Raw genomic sequence first — 13287 nt, 5'->3', positions numbered from 1 at the left:
GGTCTTACCAACATAGAATCCTGTGCAGGACTTGCATGTGGCTAAGTAAATCACATTTGCTGTACTACAATCTGCATAGAATTTGGGACTAAAAATATATTTTATCTGTGGATGTTTAAACACTTGTTCATGTGAAATATATGTACAGGCTCTGCAATGCCTGCAACTGTATGAACCAAGTCTGGCAGACAGCAAATTACTTGACCTAGTATTACAATTCCCTGTGCACAGTTGTCTTTTCAAGTTTAAACAATTTTTGCACATAAAGGAGGGATTGTTCCCAATTATACCATGACCCCCCATTAATATTCCAAAACGTGCATGCTGATTGGCCAGCGTGCATGTTGTAAATCGACTTATACTAATGGAAAAAGGTCCGGTCACCCGGACTTTTTCCATTAGTATAAGTCTTTTTTTAAAACACTGTCTCGCTATGTTAAAAGGGTTTAACATAGCAACACAGGTTTAAAAAAAGCAACGGAGATCTCCGTTGCTTTTTTTAAAGCTGTCTCGCTATGTTAAACTCCTTTAACATAGCGACACAGTGTGTAAAAAGCAACGGAGATCTTGCTTTCTCCGTTGCTTTTTTTTTAAACCTGTCTCGCTATGTTAAATGGGTTTAACATAGCGAGACAGCTTTAAAATAAGCAACAGAGATCTCCGTTGCTTATTTTAAAGCTGTCTCGCTATGTTAAACCCATTTAACACAGCGAGACAGGTTTAAAAAAAAAGCAACGGAGAAAGCAAGATCTCCGTTGCTTTTTACTGTTTCACTATGTTAAATGGGTTTAACATAGCGAGACAGCTTTAAAATAAGCAACGGACATCTCCGTTGCTTATTTTAAAGCTGTCTCACTATGTTAAATGGGTTTAACATAGCGAGACAGCTTTAAAATAAGCAATGGAGATGTCCATTGCTTATTTTAAAGCTGTCTTGCTATGTTAAACCCATTTAACATAGCAAAACAGTAAAAAGCAATGGAGATCTTGCTTTCTCCGTTGCTTTTGGCCACAGCTCTGATGTACTGCGTAGGCATGCGCAGTACATCAGAACTGCCGCGGATGCCAGACAGCTGCGGAAGGGCAGCAAAGAGGCATTATACAATACCATTATTTAAGAAAAGTAATTGTTTCTTTTCTTAGATAATGTCATAGTATAATAGCAATAACCCATTTCTGGGTGTGGGTAATGCGGGATTTACCCACGGTTGTCTTTGTTTGGTCCCGAGGGCAAACCACGCCAACCATGGGTAAATCCCGCATTACCCACACCCAGGCGTGGGTTATTGCTATATTATTTCAGCTGTCTTGTTGTCACTTGTGAGTATTCCCCAGTTTTTTCATATAATATTACAAACAAAAAACCTGGTCCATTTTTACAACTGAATAAACTACTAGAAACTTTAAAAAGGTGTCTTTATTCCTCCTGCAGGGAGGGTATCAGAGAGAGAGAGAGACAGCCTCCTAGATGTGCTAGCTAAAGTGATTTTATCTGGACTAATCCGTCTCTTGTTAGTCCTGTCACCCTCTGGGTCACATGTGGGATACCAGACTTCACTAGAGCCCTATGAATTACCTCCATTTTAAGCTGTAGACTATAGAAACTATTTATTTATTTATTTATTTATTTGTTTATTGACATTTGGTGACCTGGAAAGTCCAACTGGGTCAGGAACCCATTTTCATTGGAGGCCCGGGGAGAAAAGCTTCAAGAACAATACAAACATATAAGATATAAGAGTTATAGCTTAATATTGCATAGGTTACTGGTAAAATACAAAGATTAGTAGTACTGACAATTAAACATAAGCATACATATATCTTTAGATATAATACAAATTGTCATGAGCATAGATAACATTAGCCAGATTTTAAAGTTCAGTCTAAAATTCTAAATTTGAGATGAGCATTACTAGCAGAGCAGATTTAGTTATTATATAACATTGTATTTTGAGTGTGTAAAGGTAGAGCTTAGATGATGGTACCAGTAAGGCACAGGGGAAGAGAATATGATAGCATAGAGATAGTAGCAGTAGCAGTAAGGGGTATTTGAAGGAGACAAATGATGTTAAGGGGGTAAAAGAGGATAGAATATTGAATGACATGTGGAGGATATTCTAGTGACAGAGTTAAAGAGGTTAACGTGATATATATTCTGAGGGGTATTAGTGAAAATTGAAGTGAGAGAATTTTTAGAAGAAACAGGTATAGAAGAAAAGAAAAAAAAAGATAAGAAGTGGTGTTAGAAGAGGTATTTTGGGAGAAATAGAAAGGAGGAATTACAGAGAAATATGAAGTACAAGAAATTCCAGGTGCCTGTAGACTAGATGGTATACAGCAGTAAAGTACAGTTGTGTAACTAAACTTACCATAACAGTAAATATTCAAATGATTACTGTTACAGAAGCTGCTCTCTCCTTCTACCCACCCCCCCCCCCTTACTTTTGTTTTTTTTTTTTAATGCCAGGGTGTGGACATTTATTTTTTGTTGTTTCTGTAATTGCCCTTTCAGGGTTCAGCCTTACAGGAAAGCTCTGAAGGAATTAACACCTAAACTTGTCTTTTAGCCAACTTAGCTTGAGCTAGCTGACAATTTGGTTGCATGGAAGGTGCCCTGAAGTTTTGGAAGCTGGTTGGCTGTTATGTCCTTGGAAGGATATAACCCATATAGCTAAAGCGACTGCAACAACGATCAATACAATGAATATTTTCCATTAACCATGAACATTTTATACTTACCTCAACACATCTCTCAAATGAACGAGTTCAAACTTTCAGCACTGACCATTGTTTATCCATTGTTTCAAATTGTACAGTATGTTGTAAGTTCACCAACAGTTCTTAAATACGTTTATAATAACAGAACTGTGTTCTGCAGAAGTTTAGAAACTTTAACAGACTTCAAAATGTGGCAGAATTATGAATTTACAAAACTTTTTTTATGAGCCACAGAACAAATAGTCTGCATTCAGTAGAGTTTTATGTAATTAATGCTAATTTTAGAGTTATTGGAAGTTGGATAAAAAAAAAGACGTCCTTGTTCTTCATTCTTTGACTAGCATGGATACTTCTCTGACTTTCTGACATGAGTGTTGTATTATTACACTTTTCTGAATAGCTCCAGCTTACAAGAAATTGTTCAAAGGACAGGGTTACACAGCAAGGCTATGTTTGTGTTGATAAATGGTATGACATTTTAGGAATCTCAAAAGAAGGCAGCAAGGCATGACAGTAATGAATGGTATCTCATGCCATCGAAAACACACAGACACTGATTTGTGGTGGTCAGTTTAATGTGCACTGTGCTTCCCTTAAACAAATGAAGTTAGTTCCATTTTCCATTTTGACTTCACACTTTCTGTAATTTGATCGTTTTCGTGTCTATAAATGGTAATTGCCTGCTGCAGGATTTGTTGCATGGATATTTCACATTCAGACCTTTCTTCTCCCTATAAATGTTAGACTGATTAATTGATAATATAAAATTAACATTTGCAGCCTCTTGAAAGATACATTTTTCATAGGCAGAGTTGTATGTTCTTCCACAGAAATAGAATATGTATGTATGTATTTGCTGGGTACATCATAAATTTTAGGATGTATCCATGAACATTTAGAACAAGAACATTATCTCTTCAGTTTCCCATTATAACTTTTAGGATTCTACTGTTGGATTTTTTTGCAGTATAATCCATAATACTGTTGGCTGAGGTTAAATTGTTACAACATCCGGGGCAAGCAGCTACAAAAACTAGAAAAGATGAATTACATGCACACACAGTGTTCCTAAAGAAAAAGAAATAAGCAAGCACTGCAGAATTTTGTAGAAAATATAAACTGTATTTAAGAATGAACATTGCATTTCTTTTAACCAATTTATCTGTATCAGGAGGTCTTTAACAAATGGAATATTGTTCCCTGCCCTTTTACAAAGATTCTCCTTCTGACATCACAAACAAAAAAAAAAATGGATTTAAGAAAGGGTGATGTGTAGGTGAATTCCGACAAAGTAAATTCTGCATTCATTGCAATAATAGTCAACAGGTAGTTAGGAGTGTCTATGGTACTCCTATACTTCATTTAATATGGCTATATTTTCAAAGAAAATTGAAAAAAATAATTATTAGAGAAGAACCTCTTGTCAGTGTATTGCTAACCTAACCATGTCACCAAGTTCTGCACCAATGTCCTGCCAAAATTGTGAAGTAGCAGTCTCCCTTTAGAATGAAAGTAATATGTAAATATATATTTCTGCATAATGCTTCTATCCTACAAATTACGAGTCATCATTTCACTGAAACTGACATCTAATTTATATACTTTCTTAGCATTATCACAGGTATTTTCACATTTCTCAAACTGTATGTGGAAAATACCCGAATATGAACAAAATGACAATTAAGATTTGTGTTATATGAATGAGCACACATTTAAGTTACACAATCACAAAATGGTTCACACGTACAGAAATGCCAGTGAGTGTAACTTCAAAGATACAGTAAATTCAGTTTCTTGGAAGACAATTTTTAGGTTCGGAAGCTAGACAAAAAGTGAACATTTTCTACATCTGTAAACTAAGAATTGAACAAGGTTTTGATAATCATTTTTGACATTAGGATACACCGGATGTCTAGTAACTCTTTATAGTTATTTCATGCAAAATGTGGAACAAACAGAGCATTCCTCAAAAGGAAATATTAAATATTTATAGTTTTGTTTCAAAACTGCATGCAACTATTAAGCATATTTTGTAAAATAAACATTTTAATTTTCCTCATTTGTTTTTTGTATATTAGGTAAAAGGTATCCAAACTTTTTAAGATTTGGCATAGATGTATCTTACTAAAGTAACAGTTTACTTGTTTTCTTAAAGGTTATATACTAACTTTCATACTAAAGGTGTATTTAGAGAACTTGCAATGGAACTGACAATACTGAGGTGAAAATACTGATATACATACATGTTACAGAATTCGCAAAGTTAAATGTAGCATCTGAGACAAACATGGGATAATATAAAAATGACAAAACATTACATTGCCAGAAGCACAGTAACATTTCTTTGCTCATTATATATATATATATTTTAGGTATTTACATATACCATGTGTCTGGCTTGATTTTGTATACATAAGTCGGAAGGAGGACAGTTCAATAAATAAAGGACACGTTACAATATATAAACAATAATATAGACATTTGTATGCTACATGCATATATAAATTAATGTAATAATTTATATGGAGGCAAAAATAAGAAGACTGTGAATTTACATTCGTCCTGTTTTTCGAGACAGTGCACACACACAGGCAGTGTCTATTCTTATCCATCGCCAACCCACACGTACATTGTTCTCTGAAGTCAGAGCCCGCACATAGGTTTGTGATGTTTTACATTGTGAATTCCAGTGCTTGTCATCTATCCCACGGCAACCATTCTTATAGGGTCTTGCAGCCTTACACCGGGTTTCATAGAAATATTGTTTGATGGGTGAATTTCCTGATTTTACCTCTCCCAGCACTGTTACCTGCTGTCCCTGTATATCCACTGCACTGGATTTGTCTGTCACCCACAAACTCTCACTGTCACAGACGGAGTACTCCCCCCTGTGACTTCTGTGCTCTGCTTGCCTTTTCATTCTTGAGGTCCTATTGGCAGTCACAGAACTCCCCACATAGTCATCAATCAAGTAAAGTGGAGGTGGTCGTACTGGCGGGTTCTCACTTAAAAGTACCCGTGGAGAGTGATAACGTTTTTGCTGTCTTATCACATCAGTGTCTATTGAGGAAATTGGCTGAAAGTCTGAGGTATCATCAACTGAGTCAGATGCATCTGCTAGTTCTGTACTTTGTTGTATGTCCTGCTGTTTCTCCTGGATCTCTGATTCGTGGTTTGTTATCTTTGTCTTTAGTAAGTCAGCCTGAATAAGTTTAATTATCAAAGCATTCATGGAGTCTTCTTCAACAGTTTGTTTGTTCAGGTGTGCTGTTTGGGTACTACAGAGATATGAAAGGAACATCATACAAAGGAAGGTTGTCATCCCTTTGTTCACCTGTAAGATCTAAAAAGAAATTAAAACCATTATTGAAATGACAGAAGTTTAAAACAACTTCATTTTAAGTTTGCCACAGTATCACATTGCAAATGAGTTTAATATGTCCAACAAATTGCTATACAGTTTTCATTCTAGTTACATTGTTTCTTGTAAATACTTAAAGTGCATTGGTCACTTTCTCTCACAACTGTAAGTAACAAATTGCTGAGGTTGAGTGTGAACACCTTAACATGTATAATACAACATTATGCAAAAAAAAAAAAAAAACATTTGCTGTTTTGCATTTTGTTGATAAGGAAAGCCCACTGATATTTTTTTTCTTTTACATGAACCCCCCTGCCATGGCATCATGAAAGACTGAACAAACAATGCCCCACTATCTAAATTAATTAATACATTACTGTATTTCCATACTAAATGAATCAACACAAGTTTTTTGCTTCCTGGAAAGGTAAATTGTCAACAAGATCTCTCAGGTAGAACACCTTACACTGAAAAATCAACATCTAAAAATGCAATGAAATTTCAGTGTAAGTGAGAAGCCGCTCTTCTAAAGAAACTAAGTTGTTTTGATTACTTACAGTAAGTATATGTAAATCACTGACAATACCTACCACAGCACATTTTGTTGGATTGGTTACAGAGAAAAAAATGAGTAAACAATGAAACTAAAAAGCTATAAACTTTATTTTTGCAACATCACTTGCAACTCTAACATGAGGAATATAAGTAGAAATGAAATTAATTATTAAACAAAGATGCTTCAGAAAGTGGCCAATACACTTTCATATAATGCATAACAAGTCACTGCATTATTTACTTCAACGATTAATTACCAATAAGAAACTATGTAATATATGAAAGCACAAAGAATAAAGAGCTAATTATATGACCATGCAATTGAGCAGCATTTAACCCTAACCGTCTATAGATGCACCATCACTATATGCATGTTCCAAGAGTTAATTATATGACCATGAAATTAAGCAGCATTTAACCCTAACCTTCTATAGCCACACCACCACTATATGCATGTTCCAAGAGTTAATTATATGACTATGCAATTAAGCAGCATTTAACCCTAACCTTCTATAGACGCACCACCACTATATGCATGTTCCAAGAGTTAATTATATGACCATGCAATTAAGCAGCATTTAACCCTAATCTTCTATAGACGCACCACCACTATATTCATGCTCCCCTCTAGTTTTATCCTGCTTATGCTTGCCTGGTGATATCCTCTCATACTCACTTTTTTATTGCTCGTTCTGTTTACATGAGGTGTAATTTTTTTTCAGCTTTCTATTTACTGAAGGACGTTCAAATCATTTAAATGCCACAGTCTGTTGATTTTTTTCATCTGTTTGTTAAGGTCCCCCTTTTCCATTTCAGAAAAAAAAGAGACGCATAAAAGTGCAGGTAGCATACAAATCAGTCCCACTGCCACCCCACATCCCCTTCAATATACACTGATGTGCACTTGAAGTGTCAACTTAGAGAAAGAAAAAAAGAAAACAGAAAAGGAAAACATTATTTAACAACTCAGTTTCATCACTTCCATGGACACATTTAACTATGTTATAAATTTCTATCAAAGCAAAAGAAAAAAAAATATTTTTCCAAGATACTAAGATTTGTGAAAATCATAATTGTATTGTGAGACCAAAACAAAAGGAACTTGTGTGACCAAAAACCACGAATAAAATTTACATTTGAGTTTGTTTACTTCTCCTTTAGACTCATAGTAATTTGTACATCACAATGTCACTTTATTGTGAATTGTATTGTGAGAGGTAATCCAGTTTTATACCGATAGATCTCTTCACTTAAGTAAGTTGAAGATAACGACAAAATCTGCACTTTGTGGCAAAGTTCCATCTACAGTATAGAGAAGCCGGCATCGCAGAGAATGTTTCACCAAATCTGTTCAACTTAAAAATGATACATTTGGCATCAATTGGTATACAGCAGTGAATGGCTGTTCATATGAAAATTCATTGTGTTATCTTTTGTCAAATAAATCCCAACGTTTCTACTTGTTACCTGATGATATACAGGGTGGATGAACTTTTTACTCTGATCTTTGAGGCAATAATGCATGAAATAAAAACATCAAAGCAAAACGACAGAGTATGAAAGAAAACCAGTTTAACTGGTAACAACCACTGTGTATTGTGAATGTTCCAATTTTATGTCAGCTATGAAATGAAAGCAAAACTTTACACTGTAACATTGCACTAAACTGCATTAGCGTTTTCAAAAGTTTTAAGCTGGTACTGATTTTTCCCAATGTGCAGGAGAAAAAGCCACTATAGTATAACCTTAAAGCTAAACCAGTCAATATTATGAGAGCTTTTTTCCTAACCATTGAAATATTCTGAGTGTATACTGATATGCACATATTTCTTTCCATAAATATATCACTATTTGTATTTTTTTTATTTTATATCAAGAACACCCAAGTGAGTGGGAATTTACATGGAGAGTAACCTTCCTTTTGACTAACGTGTCTATTTTAGAATGAAAGTTCTTCTATATCACACAATTTATAAATAAAGAGATCATGTCTACATCTAGGATGTCATTGTCGTACTCAGCCCTCATTGGGCCATTCATTAAATATAATGCTTCCTTGAGCATGTATCTGTCCAGATGCATGCAAAAAATTTGGCCCACACCAATATCTTAGTAAAAGGATACAAGGCCTAAACAGCATGCCCTACATGAACCTACTCAAACACCTGCCACCGTCTGTACTCTTTATCCTACAGACTGCTACGTGTCCTGTGTTTGAAATGCAAAACATCCTCAAACCCATTACTGATGGATTTACTACCCATCAGCAAGTCAAATAGCATTTGAAATACTTGGTCTAAGGATCTAAACCTCTTCTGCAACATCAACAGAATGGTTTGAAAGGAAGGTATGCATCACAGAGGATGCCACTGCTCTGAAACAGACTCCGCATCCACATAAAGCAAAGTTTAAACCTGTTCATATTCAACATCAACTTGGATCTATGGAAGGCAAGCAGAATATTTACCCCTGGACTGTCCCCTGTACCACTACTGGACAGAGACAGCTTCCAAATGCTTTATCACATGGACGGGTCCCGTTAAATTATTTGTGGTACAATCCCAGATATTCTCATTAGGAATACTATATAATTATTGACCATGTGGTGAATAAGGACAATCTTTAACCAAATGGGATAGGTTAATTTCAACAAAAAAAAAAAGAAAAATGTCTGGACTTAAAATGGCTCCCAAGGCAACCAACCTAGTACTTACCTATGAACCTATAAAAGACAGTCAGCAAACAAAAACATTATTCTACATATGAAAAGGTATCACTGACTTTCTTATCTTTCAGAGCACAAATAGTGAATGTGGGAACAAAACCTACTTTACATACACACCAACATGGAGTATTCTCATCCTGAAACTGTTACACTTCACTTGCAGACTTTGGAAACTGTTTTGATCTTGTAACCTAGATCAATTGCTTTCTCAAATCACCTTCTGTCTAATATGAACATATTTTGTAGCAATAACATGTTTTAGGACAGTTTCACTTTTACTTGCTATGTCTGCTTAAATTTATAGTATAAAAACTTAATCCCTGTGGTATCTATTTAGATAAGCTTTGCATCTGTGTGTGTGTGTGTGTGTGTGTGTGTGTGTGTGTGTGTGTGTGTGTGTGTGTGTGTGTATCTGTGTGTGTGTGTGTGTGTGTGTGTGTGTGTGTGTGTGTGTGTGTGTGTGTGCTCATTGTACATACATGTACAGCACATACATCTGTTTTTCTTTCTGTCTATGTGGCCTATAAATTCAATAAATTATCTGCTAATATTTGCATGCATAATACAGGTTGACTCAGTTATATGCACAAAACAATTCATTTAATGAAGATGTGAATATTTATTTACTTAAAATCTGTTAACTAGGTAGGTGATCTGGTCCAAGAACCCTTTTCAGTCATGACCCAGGCCAGAGGGGCCAGACAATACAACTAATTATATACAGAAGAATTTTACATAGTTGTCAGCAGTTACATAGTTGTAGATACAGCACAGTATTGAAAGATCACTAAGGAACAGATAGGTTTGAATTTTCAGGTAGGCTTAGTTCGTTCCTGACAGCAAATTAGCTTACAGATAAATTACAAAGAAATATTTGAATGAACATAAGAGCTAAATTAGAATTACGCCAGCTGAAGGAATACATGTGTTTCTCATCTTTTTAGTGCTTTCTAGTCCACATCTGTGAAACAATTACAGATATGCTGATTTACCAGATAGCATTTTAGTTGCAATTTTCCAGCTAGTAACTCTATTTATTTGTCTTATTTCTTTTTGGAGATTGCTCCAATGGGAAGTTGAATTTTCAGATAAGGCTTTTTCAGGAGTAGTTAATTTGTAGTGGGGGTGTCTGACTAACTGAGTGTCATCTGTATTTCTAAGACTATAATTAAAATCCCTTTCTAAGGGTCTTGTTTTTATATGTGGACAATATCCAGCATTAAGGAGCTTATAAATAATGATATTAAGCAATAGCTATATATTGCAACTAGCTAGTGAAGTTGATGTATGCTCTTGGCTTTAGCTTGTTTTGTGTTCTTTCTGACTGCTGTGAAAGTGTTAATGTTTATTGCATTTTACAGAAGTAGCCATGCTTTTCCATAGTTGCTGGCAAGACTGCAGAAAGCCTGCATTCCTACAACAGCTGTTATCCTAAGAACTTTTTTTTTGGAGAAGGTGTTAGTGAATAATTTATAAAAGTTTGTTACAATATCAGTGTTCAAACTGCAATTGGGAAACTTCATTCTCCAAGACAAGACAAGGATACTGAAGTTCTACCATTTCATTTCTGAGAGTCAGGCAAATGATGTTTTTTTTTCTAGTCCCTATGACTAGAGTCCTGGAAGACATTTTATTAAAGTTAATATGAATATAAATAATACTGGAGTAATTTAGCTATTTTTGTGAATGTAATTTGCCTTGTGAAAGCCTATTTATAGATTTTTCTGAGAAAGAAACTGCTGCTATTACAGCAGGTAGCTAATTATGACTGTATGTTCTTGGTGATGGCTATTGTAGAGTCACAACATTAAATAATGGATTCTTCTCAGGCCGATCTATACTAGAATGAGGTAATAGTCTCTGAGGTTGAGTTAGTAGTGAAAAACCCTTAGACTCCAGAGGCTCTGTCTACTTATATCTGACTCAGATTACATTTACAGCTGTCCTGGTGAACTTCTTCACATAGAATATCAGTGGCATCCGTAGGACAGATGGGATGCAAGTGTAAGGAATGCCATCGAATGTCTACATGGATACACATAATTTCACTGATGAACAGGGAAAACAGAATGGACCCAACAGCAAAGCATTCAGGAACTCTGGAGATAGTTTCATCAGGTAGCGATTCTACCCAGTGAGGAACCATGTGCACAAGTGAAAGTTATAATATCTAAATAAATATTAAAAAATATAAAGAATATACAAAGACACCACAATGGAAGTGTTTGTAACAGCAGAGAAAACTTACATACAAAGCTCTAATAAAATCGAAATACTTTTGCCATATGTGGTGGAAGGCTAGTGCTTATTGGGAGTAATAGTTGCATGCAGGAGTTGAAAGCACTTACTTGGACTGATGATTTTGCAAATGTTTAGTAAGTGTGAATCATCTATGTGGATAAATGATTAGCATGATCAATAAACACTATGCCTGAATACAAATTTGTAGAGACAAATGCATTCTAGATTGTTTGGAATGTTTTCCATAATGTGTTCATTTGTTCATGTCATTCATGTGGTTTACTTATATGCTTCCATGCATTCATAGTATTTAATTATTTATGCTTTCATGTAGCCATGATATTTGCATTTTTTCCAAAGTTATGACTAAAAGGATCAAAGGGCCCACTCACTTATCTGATTTTCAGAGAATAACATAAAAGTAAATTAAAATAAATGCCTTGCAAGATGATTAATTCAATATGTAATCAACTTTAACCCAGTGATTGATTATCTCTTATCTAAGAATATTTGTTATGCAGAAAATAAATCTATTCTAAATAACAGAGTATCCACTTCGTTTGAAATTCAGTCTTGTTGCCATCTGGGATGTCATACAAAATCTAATATTTTCAAGAAAAGATAACCATATTGGCTACAGTATTAATAAAGAATGCATTCTGACATCTTGCACAGCTATTTGTCTGCCATTTATTTTTCGGTGGCTTATAGAGGGTGTGCATTGCTCCTCATTTGCTTTTATGTTGTGTAATTCAGCCACCTGGAAACTGCCAACTTAATGCCAACATTAAATTTTTCAGTAACACATTATAATGTTCATATTGTATACTTCAAATCCAGCGTTTTAAGTTTACTGATCAAAACTGGAAAAATTATTTCTAAATCTGACTTTAACATGTTCTGCCTCAGCTGCAGGTAAGATATAACCATGTTCTACAAAATATTATTAGGTTGCTTTCTCTGGTCTTAGATCTGAGAAATTGGGAAAGTTTACTGCCCTCAAAGAATCTCTTATTTAAAAATTGCTGCTTTTCAGTAATAAAAACTTGGTAGGCAGTACATTCAAGGTCCTGAACCAATATTCCTTATCCATATTCCAGTACCTTAAAGCTCTCAAATTAATGTGCCTAACACTTACTTTTTGGAGCAACAATTGAAGTTCTCTTATTATATGTAATGGTCATCCACCAGAAGCAAGATTCATGGATATATATATATATTAAAGACTATGTACAAGGGCTATGTTGATATTTTTTGGACAGCAGACATAAGTTTTGCCAGTGTAAGTTTTGTTAGGCCACATTTAGACCACATTGTAAAGTTGTGGTTTGCTGTTTAGTAGTCCTGCTACCCCCACTGTTGTCTGCATAGTTGTTCCAGTCTCTGACTACCCCACTCTTCTTTCTTACCAATGGTGCTTTATAATCAAGAACTCAGTGGTGGTTAATTTATATATTGCTTCTGAGTGAAGGTTCCCAGCAATTTGTCAGAGTGGGACCTAGAAGTGTCTGCTAGTAGGTACGTGAAGCTATTACAGACTAATGAACCCTTCCTTTTAATGAACGATGATGTCCCCGTACTGCTACTTTTCCTTTTAATACATGATGATGTCCCCGTACTGCTACTTTTCTGAGGTATATTTTCCTCATTACTGAAGTTGGAATTCATGGATATCGGTATTTCTACA

General features: G+C 35.0%; 1 protein-coding gene across 1 annotated transcript in view; it reads right to left on the bottom strand.

Moving 5' to 3' along the window:
• Positions 1 to 3819: 3819 nt before the first annotated feature.
• Positions 3820 to 13287, bottom strand: part of NTF3 (neurotrophin 3) — a 210261-nt gene continuing 200793 nt past the window's right edge. Inside the window, exon 2 of the mRNA XM_044087469.1 lies at positions 3820 to 6061. Coding sequence (XP_043943404.1) covers positions 5270 to 6061 — 792 coding nt within the window. The 3' untranslated portion in view covers positions 3820 to 5269. The remainder of the gene's footprint in view (positions 6062 to 13287) is intronic.

Source organism: Protopterus annectens, chromosome 11.part0, assembly GCF_019279795.1.
Source record: "Protopterus annectens isolate FY-2018-M chromosome 11.part0, PAN1.0, whole genome shotgun sequence".
In the NCBI taxonomy this organism is placed as follows: domain Eukaryota; kingdom Metazoa; phylum Chordata; order Ceratodontiformes; family Protopteridae; genus Protopterus; species Protopterus annectens.
Note: the sequence above shows the minus strand (reverse complement) of the source record. Positions and strands in the feature narration are given on the sequence as shown.